The sequence below is a fragment of the Carassius carassius genome, chromosome 19, assembly GCF_963082965.1.
Source record: "Carassius carassius chromosome 19, fCarCar2.1, whole genome shotgun sequence".
Taxonomy (NCBI): Eukaryota; Metazoa; Chordata; class Actinopteri; order Cypriniformes; family Cyprinidae; genus Carassius; species Carassius carassius.
The window spans coordinates 15,619,938-15,634,089 of record NC_081773.1 but is presented as its reverse complement, the minus strand read 5'-3'; the positions used below and the strand labels follow the sequence as shown (position 1 = coordinate 15,634,089).

Sequence of the window (14,152 nt, the reverse complement as noted above, 5' to 3'; positions counted from 1 at the left end):
ATCCATCTCACTGTGCAGGGTGGTAATGCTAACTGGGATCAGAGCTGTCAGTCAAACTAAAGGACAAGGAGGCTCAGCTGGAGTGCAAAGCATTAGGACATGCCCTGGGGCACAATGAATTTTCCTTGTATCTTTCAGCAGGGAGTGAATGTTCAAAAACTTTTTTTAGTTTGCATTGCTTCTACGTACTGTATATAAAGGTTTGTGTGGAAATAGTAGCATGATTTATGCTAGCTTGAAACGATGGATTAATGCAAACAAAACCATCATGCCTTTTAGAATAAAATGCAACTTTCCCAAAGAAAAAAACGTGATGCTACCGTATACTCCTGAAAGCTAACTGAATGTGACTAACTGGAAAAATCAGAGTTCAATTTGTGCTCAGGCCAGAAAGAACGAAGACCCGGAAACATGATCGATAGAAGAGCTGAACCTTCACAGTGGTTCTGCTAATGTTCCTGACCTTGATGGCTTTCTGGATGTTGACACACGAATCCCGGATAGTCTGGAGGAGTTTGTTGAATCGTCCCATCTCCTGCACCAGCACAGTGTTCATGCTTTGGTTGTAGCTGGTGGGGTACTTGCGCAAGGCAGCATCTGTATCGAAATCTTGAGGAAGTTTATTGAGAACGTCTGCAGCCACCTCGAACACCATGTCATCTGAAGATGCAGCACTGCCACCTGAAGAGCGGGACTGTGAGGAAGAAATGGGGCCAAAAAATTACTCAGACCATTACAAACATCAATAGGTCATTATAGTACTTTGAGGGTTACTTTAAACTAGCTACTTTGCATCAATAATCCTAATGTGTTTATGCACCTGAGTAAGAAGAATGCTGTCAAACAGCAGCTGTGTTTCCACTTGGTCCTTAGTAATATCAGCATTGGCATTCATGCCAAAGATTTCAGGTGAGGGATTTAGAGGTAGTGTCTTGGTGTACTCAATGTAGCTGTTATACTGAAAAATAAACAATCAGCTTCTTAATGCAATACTAAATCCAGGGTGGCGATGCTAAATAATGGCATGCACTTAAAACAGGGTACCCTTGAGATTGCTGACATTTATAATAATGGCTATGCAAATGACATTCATGAATAAAAGATTTTGAGAGAAAATGCCAAATAAAATTGGGCATAGATTATACATGTGCTCGCAAATAAATCAGACATCACCACTGGCAGCAACCCGCTGTGTTTAGTTATTGAACTTATTGCTCATAATTCCTTTTCAGAACTTTTATAAAGAGGCAGACCAATGTTTTTTTGTTTACCAAAGTCAATTATATCTGTAGGCATTTTAAACACAGCCGTATAATGTGGGAGGGATTTTGACCCACGAACTGACAGAAACCTTGACTGAGCTTGTACAAAGACCAGAATTGTTGTTTTCTTTTATAATTGCTTCCTTTTAGGCTTTGTTTTGAATGAGAAACCACGGCTTGCAGAAGTGCATATGGTCTTCTTTTGAAGGAAATATGATGAAGGAAGGAAAATTAGGTCTTAGTTCAGTTTGATTTCTGGAGTTATGTCTGTAGAGAATCTCTTTGAATTTTATATGACAGAAATATTGAGCTACTGTAGCTTTAATGTCAGCTGTGGAAATTTTGTCTGACATAACCCCTCTAGAACTGGACAAGCTTTTTGAGCTATAAAACGTGTTCTTTAAGGATTGATAACTTAATCAAATCCATCTGCTGATTCTAAAAAAAAAATCTGCTCAATCCACTGAAAAGTACATTGATATTCTTTCATTTTCTTGTCTTTTGTGTCATTTTTTTTATAGGACTTTTATATACTATATTTATTTTATTATTTTTTACTTAAGAAAGAACTAATCTTTGACTTGATGCAACTGTTTTTAACATTGATAATTATAAGAAATATTTATTGAGCACCAAACTAGCATATTAGGATAATTTCTGATAGATCATGTGACACTGAAGACTGAAATAATGGCTGTTAAAAATTCAGCTTTTAATTTTTGAAATATATCAAAGTAAAAACATATCAAAACAGTTATTTTAATTTGTAATCATGTTTCACAGTATTACTATTTTTATTGTATTTCTGATCAAACAAATGCATCCTTGATAAGCTTAAGAAACTTCTTTCAAAAAAATTGAAAAAACTTTCCAACCTCAAACTTTTGAATGGACAAATAATATGACAGACTGAATATGCTGTACATAGTGTGTCTTACATCTCCTTCTGGTGGTGAGTAATACAGGCCACTAGGGTCAAACTTATAATCAGTGTTGTCAACGATCTCGGGGGTGTAGAAGATAGAAAGGATTGTGCGCAGGGTCCTGCGATCCCAGTCGTCTGTGACACGACCCCCGTAGTTACACTCTCCTGTCATGTAGCGAAGAGCATCAAAAGGGATCTCCTAATAAGAACAAACAAACCGAATGAAATTACCATATAACCAAAACTAAACTTAATAATATGAACCATAAATAGCAAGGTGGATAAAAACTGTCTTGAAATGGTCAGTCTAAGTAATCAGAACCACTTAAAGGGAACAGATAACAAATCCACTTCCATGATGAAGCATTTTTGCAAACTCAGCTCTTTTTGGACTGAGGTGAAGCTAATTTATCTTGAAGAAAAAAAAAAAGAGAAGTTTGATTCCTCATGATTATGACTCACCTTTCTTATCATGAGTGCTATCTATTTTCGTTTTGAATAGTGTGGCTACATCATTTTGACCAGGTGAGGACTGTGCCCCAACCTTTTCACCCTATTGTTTATATTACTTAAAAAAAGAAAGACATGAAAACCCAACAACAACCTTTTCATGTGTCTTAAAAGCATGGCTGCTCAACAAAGGCTCTTTTTTATTAAGTGGAGGTGTATGTCAGGCAGGTGGGTTTGATATAAGGATCTTCAGGTGGGATATGAAAAAATGGACAGGGTAGTGGCAGGATTGTGACATTTCCTGTTGAAATTTCCCTTACTAATGCATTGGGTGGCACTCGGTAACACAGGAGAAATGTCAGAGCATTCAGGGAGGCTCTTGATCAGTTTGTGCAGTCTGCTTGTTTTGAAAGGAGGAAGGGAAATATGAGGAGTGCTTCTCTGAAGTTGGGAAAATGTCAAGAATGCTCTTTTTTTAGGGGAGGCTTAAAGGGGCGCGCTGGAAAGCATGAAAAGCAGGAGTGTGACGTGAAGTGTGTGTGTGCGTTTCAAGAACAGTAAAAGGAAATTTGTTTATGTGTGAATACAAAGACGAGACAGGTACACGTTTGATCTGACCTCATACTGGTCCAAGAACATTTGAAGCTGCTGGACTGAGATCCGCAGATCTGTCTCGTTGAACTCATAAGGGATGTTCCAGCCTAGAGGACCAAATTTTCTCCTCTCCTGGGTCAAGGCGTGGAAGAAGCACAGGCTGAACAGCAGCTTCTTAAAGACAGCCTGAAAACACACAAACAGATGTTACTTTTCTTACACATAACAGACTTCAAAAATAAACATTAAGACCATCAAAGGATATGCATCATACTGAGAGCACTTTAAAAACCCTCTGTGAAGGACCTACTGGCTTTGAGCTACTGTCAAAGAACTCAGGGTCCGATATGGGGTCCATGTAGAAAGAACGGACGATGTTGGCGCGCAGTCCCTTGGGAGCCTCATTGGTCATTTTGACTCCGTTTTGCAGTACAGCCACAGGAAAGTTGGGAGAGGGGTAACTGGTCAGCCACAAGCGAAAATCTGGGTGAGTGGTATCTGGATTCAGCTCCTGCAGAAAGTCAAAGTGCTGCTTCATTTCCATTGGTGGACCTTGTTTTATGTAGTAGACATGCACACATTGACTATGAACAGTTACCATCCCATCATATTTGGATCATCTAATTTTTATGTACTACCTCACAAACACGCTCAAGGGTGGACATCCAAGAGGTGGCCAGGTGGCAATTCTGTAAAACCACCCAGGTTCCCTCCTTGACGCCAGTCTCAATCATGCTCATGGCGATGGGGCCCTGACCTTGTCCCAGAGACAGGGAGGTCAGTCTGTTGCCTGAGAAACCCTGAACAACAGGGCAGACATGGTGTGTTAACAGTAGAAAAGCATAACCCTTCACACAAGCCATCACACATAACAAACCAAAACCCTTAAAGATGTGGTTGATTGTGATTTCACTTTTTTGACTTAAGTTAGTAACAGTGAACGCATCTTCATTGCATAGCTGCGTACAATTGCTTGTCTCAGTTGCAAATATTAAATGTAAAAAAAATTTAGTGAAAATGACTGGCAAAAAACTGGTTCTTGAATTCTAAGATTATAATCTTAAAACACCACACACTATCCAAATTTTTCTGCCAACTGTAAACAGCGACGTTACAAAAATTCTACAACACTATCATGTATTCTGCTGTATTAAAGCTTTGATCAGAATAAAACCATACATTGGAAGCTACCATAAGCCGTAGCATTTACAAATAACAGTGTGTCTAAAGGTATGAGACAACAACAAACAAAAAACACACCATTCTGAAATGTCCTGTAAGAGCCGTGCTTGCACAGGTTCTGCTCGGTCATCATCACTAATATTCTCTGGGTCTCAATCGGGCTCAAATTGATAAGCAATATTTACAACGTCACTGTTTACAATACAACCGTGTACATGCTATTGAGGTGAGGGGCGTTATGTTTCTGGACTTCACTAGGCTGTTTAGCGAATCACAACACACTGGGACAGCTAACCAATCTGTGCCCATTGCGTATTTCTGAGGGAGGGGCTTAATAAAACCAGAAGATCTTCAGAGCGTTCATAGGAAGAAGGACAGAGTGGTGTAGAATAAAGGAAAATTATGTGAAAAAAATTATGTGAAATTTATTTTATTTTTTTTGCCCTGGAAAATAGCAGTCAACCACCCCTTTAAAAAATTACAGATGCAAAATAATGAACCAAACCCCAAAAATCTACAGAGATTTAATGTCCTTAATTGTCCATACCTGTTCCTCACCAAACTTGAGCAGTGCTGCCATGGGATCTGATCCCGGAGACAGGATAAAGATGAGTGGAGCACAGCAGTGACTGTCAGCAAAAGCTGTGGCCAAATTAAAGGGTGGCACTTCAATAAACTGCTGCCCCAAGTTTTCTGACACAAACTCTTGAACCATGGGAACAATCTGAGAAGGGTAGAGACAAGGTCTAAGTCCAAAAGTGAATTCTTAGTGAGTACTAAACAATATTCATACACAAATTCTTACATTTGTACTACACCGTATTACAACATTAAAAAAGAAATATTGTTTTCTGTGATGGCCAAGCTGAATTGTTAGCGGTTTTTACGCTAGTCTTCAGTGTCACATGATCCTTCAGAAATCATTTTAATATGCTTATTTCTTGCTTTAGAAGCCGCTCTTATTGTGCTGTTCTTTTCCTGGAAATTGTACATTACATTACATTGCAATTTTCAGGCTTCTTTAATGAATAAAAAGCTCAAAAGAACAGCATTTATTTGAAACAGAAATCTTTTGTAACATAATGACTTTACATTCATGTATGATCAACCTAATGCATCCCTGCTGAATAAAAGTATTAATTTCCTTCAAAAAAGTAATTATATATCTTTCTGATATATAATTAGTTAATATTTCAATTTTAGAAAGAATTCCAGATGAATTTATTTCCTTATCCAATCCAAGGTGTAGTAGTAAACTCAATAGAAATATCCTTACCTTGTCTGGCCGTAAGCATCTTATAACCAGCATCCTCTGGAACTGTCCTAGTTTCTCTTGCCACTCTGAAGGGAAAGCAGTGTGGTGGGGGTCCTGCAGAACACACATATAGACCATAAAATGAAAAATCTGATGTTCCTTTCATACTTTCCCTGTCCATTTCACACCGCTGAGCAGGAAAGAAATAGTGTGTGCTTAATCTCAATGGCACCTTGCTATCGTAAACCTCTTTCCAGCCCTCCCGAAGTCGAGCCAGGTCTTTCCGCAGGCCTTTAAAGCGCTCCATCTCATCCAATCGACAGATCTCATCCCAAGATGTCTTAGGCAGCCAGGTGCAGGGGTTCGAATGAGGGTTATCCAGACCCACACCGCCTGTCAGGAGAAAACGCCATTCCTTCTCATCCACCTGAAAGAGAAATGTACAGAAGGTGCTAAGAGAAAATTGTCCATGCATGATGTCATTCAGTTAGTTTCGATACAGTTTTTTTAGCAGTTGTGCTGGATTAAATATCCAACTCAAAAGAAGAGAGTAACAGTGAATGCGTCTTAAAGTCGCCACCACAAAAGCCACAGTCTATGAAAATAAATGTACTGGTGCATCACCCCCACACCACTTGATTCAGGAGCTGACAAAACTACTGACAGCACAATAAATGGATGATAGACACTTGCAACTTGTGTAACAGCTCAGGCATGGAAAGCCAGTGTGAAGAACACATTATAAATCACTTAAACTTCAATTAAACCGGTTAAACTCGTGTTTATGTGGACGAATGGTGCAAGATCATTTAAAATAGGGATGATATAAACATTGTCAGACTTATGCATGCAAGTCATTAACCTTAAAAGGCCTTGTGTGAGAGTAACCTCTTCATTTTTACTATTATTTATCAGATGAAGTACTGTGTTGCCTTAGCTTATTGATTCTATAAATCACAGCTGTGTGCGAGTGGAGGCAGTTACTCACAAGCTTGTTGTGTTTGAGTAGGTTGACATTGAGGCAGAAGGAGAAGAGCAGTTTGTCCTTCTCAAACAGAGAGCGACATACGTTGACATAAAGCGAGTATGTAAAATGGTCCTTCAGAATCTGGAGTCTAAATACACAGAGAAAGCATGGCAGAAATCAGTTCATTGAGAAGCATTTTGAATGCATCAAAAGAAGTCAAAGAAAACACTGTTTGAGTGATCTGATGTACACTAAACCTGCAATACACAATTCTTTGAATTGTGATGAATACTAGTCATATTAATATGTTTGCAATAAAAGCTTTCCTAATGTTTTCTATCATCAATGGAATACATCAATATCCTTATAGATTTAAAATTTTATGATCATCATATTGGTGTCTATTGACTAGATGAGTGCTCCTAATTTTTTTTTTTCTTTCTTTTTTAAGGCCTCCTTTTTAAGTTGATATGTATCTCTGATACTTCTGCTGTAATAAAAATAAATAAACACAAAAAAATATGTTGTCAGTTTCTGTTTTTGCAGTTTAATTAATATAGTTCATTTAGATACCGGGGACACATTTTTATAATTAATATACAATTTTTCCAGTTAGGGCGAGCTCTATATAGGGTAAAAACTGAGGAAAAATGAATCCTTATTCAATAAATCACAAGAAAATGGAAACGTTATGGGTCCTTTGAATATTTCTATGGACAGTGTGGTGGACTGGAGTCAAAAAGGTCGAGAAGCACTTCCCCAGTTGTCCCGGCCACCATGTTGAGAATCACTAAACTAGATTTTTTGTAAATAAAACTTTAAATAAACACATTTATTTAATACTTTAACACAGAAAAGTATTAAATGAACACCTGCTGCTACTGTAGCAGAATTTTAAAAGGCACCCTCTTAAGTTTTAGAGATCTGGTTTTGGTGTCTCTGTCCTCTAGAGAATTGCCACTGTGTTCTTTTAACCAGAGGATTCTGCCCTGGGCTGAAGTGTCATAGTATTCCCAGAGCTCTCAGTTATCAAACTCACATCACAAGGCCATATACTGCCCTAGTAAGACAGTGCTGACGGTAAATAGTCATACAGGGAAATGATGTCTTCACATTCTTTTGTAAAAAAGCCTTCCCATGCTAGATATCCAGTATACCTCAGAACCCATGTCAGAGATAGTCTCTCTGGAAAATGTAATGCCTTTAAATGGATAGTTCACTCAAAAGTGAATGTTCTGTAATCATTTGCTTCGTCTCAGCCTCAGGACCGTTGGCTAAACGTCTGATGCATATGGGACACAAAAGTGGAAACACTTCAGGAGTGTTGTCACATTGGTTGAATTCTACAGGATTTCCAGGAGACATGTGTTCTTTAACGTTCCACCTGCAAACAAAGATGCCGTGGTGCCAAACCCCCTCACGAAAGAAGAAAGCCTAGTGTTTACAACTGTGACAACGAGCGCTTATCAGGATCAACTAAACACTGGAGTTTCAAAAGTATGTGAAACATTTAAAGTTTGCGGCACAGAATCTTTAAAATAGGTCCAAGAGTTTTACACACCGATCTGTTATTGTGGTGATATTTCCACGCCCCGAAATGTGATGTTGAATGAAACAAACTGTGATTGGTTGTTTGACGCGAGACTATCATTTGCTTAGCATCTTGTCATTCCAAAATCTGTATGACCTTGTTTCTTCTGTGGAACACAAGATAGTTTGAAGACTGTTTCAGCTGTTTTCGGCCATATAATGAAAGTCAGCAGGGTACAAAACATCATTAGACCCCCAATGACTTTCAATGTATGGACAAAAAACTAAACAAAACAAAAAATGCAGTCTGTGTTTCACAAAAGAAAGAAGGTCACAGAAGTTTGGAACAACATTAGAATGTGGTTCTAATGTTTGATCTGAGTAAACTGAGTGAACTATCCTTTTAAGTGTCAGTGTGAGCTTGATATTTAAAGTGCCTTATAGCTGCAAGCATGATATAAAACATGAAATGTCCAATTACATAACAGACACAATTTAAATATAATATATGTAGTGACAGAGTACCTTTGTTCGAGAATATCATTTTTGGGGGAATTATCAATGGACAGGATGAAGAGGTTGATGAACCATGTTAGAGAGTACTGATACATGGGCTCGATGTTGGCCAGGTCAGCGATGGAGAAAAACAAAATAGCAGAGTGGACAGCAATGGGGGTGTAGCCCAAGCGTGTCTGATCAATCTTCAGCTCAGTAACCTCGGCAATGGCCTGTTTCTCAGAGATCTCATTGGCCAGAACCTTAGAAGATGAGAGGATCTGAACAGCAGTCTCATCTTCTAAAATGTTCCCCTCTGAAGCAGAGAGCACTTCTAAGATTTTATCCTCTATTTCTTTCAGCTGTCTACAAAGAGAAGAGAGAGAAAGTACATGGTTAAACACATAAATGTACTATAGCCTTTTTTACATGACTGAACTGCATTCTGCTCTTTGCCCTCACTTCATAAGGAGATCATTATTTACCCAACTTGTCTTGCTTTTATAGACAATATTTTAAGTTAAGAACCCACAGGACTAAACTGTCAGGTTAATTATGTTTCTGGGTGGTACCTCTTGTTCTCAGCCCCCTGTACGATGAGGGCTTGTTTCTCCTCTTCAAGGTCAGGTCTCTCTCTGGCCACCACAATGCCCAGCAGCTGGTCTTGCATCCCCTCTGGGGTGATCATGAAGTTCAACAGGGTCACCTGAACAGAACAGGATAAAAAAATAAAAATATACTGAGAGTGCTTGAGGCAGCTGTTCTTAGAATCCTATTTTTCATGAGAACAGACCCTTGCGTTTGTTATTTGCAAGATAATCATAAGGCTTATTTTCATATGGCTTTGTGGATATGCCATAACCAACCATAGAACTAACATAAATGATATCCTCCAAGATTTTGTGACTGCTTGCTAATATCAGGCTTAATATTTCTCAGATTACTGGCTAAGACACGCGAGTCTGCGGTGCAACACATTTGGTATGAAGAATGGTATTCCTTATCTTCCACAACAGTATCATTTGTTTTATCCTGTTGTGAACACTACATGCTCATCCTAAAAGGGAAATGGTATCTCAGGCTCATTAAGGAGTCTAGTTTAGGTAGTTGTGAAAAAAACTGCTTCAGAATCCAGACTTTAAGACAAGGTTCAGCTGTAAAACTTGTTTTCTATGTGTATGTTTATGAATTTATGATAGAACAGGTAGTCTATGTTCTATTGACATGGCTAGATGCTTTTTGTGTCATTAAAAAAAACTCCATAATTAAATCTAATTAATAGAAATTCACAAACTTTTGAATGGTAGCATACATTCTGTTTCATTGTAGCAATCTGGGACTATTCATCCAGCCCATATATACCTGTCAGAAAGCGTGTGTTTAGGAGTGTTCGATTAATTGCATGTTTGATACACTATGACTAACATCATGTTTTTAATTTAATGATACATTTTATGTGACCTTGTTAAGAAGCAGACAAATGTTTGAGTGTATCCGTGTGTGACTCAGACTCAAGGAAACTCACCTTAACTGAGATCTCAGGTAAATAATGTGGATTTCGTAGTTTGGTTGTTATGTAAAACCGGAAATCTGGAGCATATTCAATAGTGGAATCGCCCAGCCGGATACAGACACTGCCACCCTGTTTAAACGTCTGTTTCAGCAGCAGGGGCTCAAGTATGGGGTCCAGTTCTTCCCCAACATTTTCCAGCAATACTACAATACACAAGAGATGAATGATTACAGTTAAACCAAAGTGAAAATTACAATAAAACAAAAAAAAACAAAAAACATAGATCTGCAGAAGCATTTATTTGACCAATTAACAAATAAAAATAGTCATGTAGTAGAAGTGGGAACTGAACAAGTGCGGCAGAAAAGCAACAACAACAAAGAAATGAATAAATAAACTCAGTGCAACTCCTAGAGGAGAATGGTAAAAAAAAAAAACAATCCACCTGAGACAGTTAAGCACTGGCCTGCCTACGCAAGCTGCCTTTCATCCTAGTGCAGCACTGATGGGGAGGAGCTCAGGATGGAAGACAGGCACCTAAGGCCAGATTACTCGGCTCATTTGAGTATCTCATGTTGCATTTTGGGTCCACCCTTGGGCCTTCTTTGCAAGTGTAAAATTAGATGAAAATTGTGCTTTCAGGCTTAATGTGTAATGCACAAGGCAGTTTGGATTTGGAGTTGCAATGCTGCTCCAGGGAAAGAGAGACAATGTGAGCATTTATCTACAGGTAACATTCACTGGTTTGGATCAGTGATTTGTGCTTGTTTTCCATGGTGGATGGGGACCCCTGGGGAGAAATACTGGTATTGCACCTTGAGGGAAATTTCTGTTGTTGTTTCTTCCTTCATTGATCTTTAAGTTTGATTTGATCAAATGGCTTGATTGTCAAACACGCTGTTTGACAATGCCTGACAATGAGCAATATTAGGATTTTTAGAGTATTATAAAAGTAAGCTTTATTTGCATTTTCTGAATACTGTCTGTCATAAAGTTTAAAAGCTGTCAGTATTTCTCACCTGGAGTGCCAAATTGGATGCAGTTTTCTAATGTGCGCACAAAGTCAGCATCACTGAGCTTGATGATATGGAGACTGTTGGATTTCTCCATGTTCTTCAGCCACTTGTTAGCCTGGCCCTGAGGATCAATCATTAGGGGCCACCTCCTCGCATTACTGCAGGCAACAAGAGACTTAAGAATCCTTCACAAACAACAGCTTCCAAACCATGATAAATCATCTCCATCATTCAAAATTTCGAATAACGCAGGAAATGTATTCAAGAATACGACAAAATATTTCACCCCCTCAAAAAATTCTACTTTTCAGTATTCCTCTACCTGGGAAGCCATCCAAAAGTCTAATAATATTTAATAACAGTGAGTCTAAAAGCTGCATTTATCTCAGCAATAAAGCCTATTACTAATCCTTAATAATAATATACAATGGAAAAAATATATAAAAATAGTAATTTAGTATGTACTTTCAGTTTTTATCAAATAAATGCAATCCAGTGTAAAAATGACATGTTTAGAGTGACTGACTAGTGAAAATTGTAAGAAGCTTGCTGCTACGTTTCATCAAATCTGCATTTAGATAGCGCTAGAAGAAATCTCATAAAATAGGAATATGGTTCGGAACTTTATGGTTTCTTAAACCTTTAACTTCCTAAAATTAAAACAACAGAAAGGTATTTCAAAAACGGGTTAATAATATAATATTTAATACAAATTGAAGTGTAAAATGGTCAAACTTAAAGTAAAAAATATTGGCTAAACACTCTCACGAGATGATGATTGCGTTGTCAATGGAGAAACTGTCGGATGGGAGGCCAGCAATGGTCCAGCTGCGGATTTTCACCGGCTCACCCAGGGAGTTCATCAGTGACATGTTCTTGGAGCAGGGAATTCCTCTTGTCTTACACATGTCAATCCACTCCTCTGTAGCTCGCTGTAGATGTCAGACACAGAAACACACGCACGGCTCAAGAGAGACAACATGATCACAGCTGCTTTTGACAGTCTGATCCAGAAACAACCACTGGTAGGCCTACTGAGAAATGTAAGAAGTTTTAATCCTATTTGAAAACACAGATCCATATATCCAAACTTATCTGTTAGTTTCAGGACATAACTATTATCATTTCGATATCTTTGTTTTTGGTGTAAATCTAATAAAAACTAACTGCACACAAAGGTAATAAGCTGTGTGTCATGTACCTGCACAAAAGCTTATATAAAAAGAACCTCTTCTGGGAGAAAAGATATTGCTTTCACAGAGGGGGAAATATTAAAGTGAAACTACTCCCTGTTCCCTGAGTGCTATTTCAATCTCACCATAGCAATACCTGATATTGTACAAAGTGTTTTCACTGAGTTCATTCATTTTTTATGGACCCTGCTCTGCTGTTAAGAGTAACCAGCTGACAGGGGCAAATGTGTACAAATAATAGCTATAGAAGGATATCAAAAACACTGTAATGTTGCTCCACCTGAGACGCAAAAACTATACTGAATATGAAAATGACTTTCACTCATGTTACAGTGCTTAGACTCAAATGTAATGGAAAGGTTATGTGTCAAATGCAGTTCTGCAAGACAAACTCTTTCCCATATGTCTTTCAATGGTAAGTATAGACTCTTCTACACTGTAAAATAATGCCAGGATTTTGCAACATTTAGCTATATTTTTTGGAAAATGAGTTAAAAATGAATTTTTTTAATATGAAATCATTGGAAATAATTTTCTCGCTTACAGTACAAAACCATGTTTTGCTGCATTGTGTGATCTCACAAATGGGAAATACCCACAAGTTAAAAATGATAAATGTATTAATACTTCACTACTTGGGGACATGTAGATATTGTAAATATGATATGGTCAATAGTGATTAGTTTGCTTGTTGGCTATCAAATGCAAAACAAAACAAACATTTTGCTTAATATCTGAATTTGTACATATCTGTGTTTAAATGAGCCAACAGTTCAAAAGACAAAATAAATTAAAAGTCTAAGGAGTTTAAATATACTAGAATATATGTGTCAATACAAATGTCTCAGCTCAACGACCTTCCACTTTTTACCCTTTTTAAAATCTGTCAAGATATGAACATTGTGGGTTGATAAGCACATGGATTGGCAGGAGAAATGGACTGTTTTATGAGTTGGCACACCTGTCTAAAACTGGAAGTAAAGGCACCCAGATAGGCCACTACAGCAGCAGAGATGAGAATGTCTCCGGTGAGGTTGTTGTAGAGTTCACCTAAGTTACAGGCTGTCTCACTCCAGCGGGTCTTCTCTCCTCCTAACCCACCAATGAGCTGCTCTGCACGCTCTAACTTTTTACTGCACAACTCCACCTACAGAAAAAAAGGAAAACAAGGAGACTAAAGGATGAGTACATACATGTGGACATACCAACTGTTCAACTGTCCAGAAGTTTGAGGTCATTAAGGTTTTTAAAGTATACTTTTATTCAGCAAGGGCACAGTACATTCATATAATTGATGACTGATGAAAATGTAGGTTTGCCAGCACAGAAGTAAATTAAATGTAAAAAGGAATTTAAAAAGAAAACAATTATTGAATGCAGCCTTGTTTAGTCCTAGTGACTGCATTTTTGAATCATAGAGTACATTACACACATTTTAACACATACTCCCTGATGTTTACAATATTAACTAAAGGCCAGTTCTGATTTTGTCACCATTTTATGAGATGAAGCAGTATCAGCACATTTAACATCATTTAAAAACATGCTAAAACAGGTGTTGGCATCAAAGGTACAGCAGTTTAAGTGTGGCTGGCATCTGTATTCAGAGATAAGCAGTCATTTGCACAGTTTAGAAAAAGATGACCAGATATGACTACATTTATATAAAACATTTGTGACAATAAATGAAAGTTTACTATACAAACATCCTTTTAAATAAAGCATCTAATTGAGTGTCTGATCCACTAGTGCAGGGCCTCTTTCATCATC

At 37.9% G+C, this 14,152-nt stretch overlaps 1 protein-coding gene across 1 annotated transcript in view; it reads right to left on the bottom strand.

Moving 5' to 3' along the window:
• dnah7 (dynein, axonemal, heavy chain 7) overlaps positions 1-14,152 on the bottom strand; it is a 68,833-nt gene that overhangs the window by 8,848 nt on the left and 45,833 nt on the right. Inside the window, exons 47-62 of the mRNA XM_059499967.1 lie at positions 13,344-13,529; positions 11,958-12,121; positions 11,193-11,347; positions 10,186-10,376; positions 9,233-9,366; positions 8,691-9,026; positions 6,657-6,783; positions 5,901-6,095; positions 5,690-5,782; positions 4,961-5,137; positions 3,870-4,031; positions 3,542-3,742; positions 3,256-3,417; positions 2,201-2,386; positions 821-958; positions 464-694 (exon numbers count right to left, since the gene is read on the bottom strand). Of these exons, the coding sequence (XP_059355950.1) occupies positions 464-694; positions 821-958; positions 2,201-2,386; positions 3,256-3,417; positions 3,542-3,742; positions 3,870-4,031; positions 4,961-5,137; positions 5,690-5,782; positions 5,901-6,095; positions 6,657-6,783; positions 8,691-9,026; positions 9,233-9,366; positions 10,186-10,376; positions 11,193-11,347; positions 11,958-12,121; positions 13,344-13,529 (2,838 nt within the window). The remainder of the gene's footprint in view (positions 1-463; positions 695-820; positions 959-2,200; positions 2,387-3,255; positions 3,418-3,541; positions 3,743-3,869; positions 4,032-4,960; positions 5,138-5,689; positions 5,783-5,900; positions 6,096-6,656; positions 6,784-8,690; positions 9,027-9,232; positions 9,367-10,185; positions 10,377-11,192; positions 11,348-11,957; positions 12,122-13,343; positions 13,530-14,152) is intronic.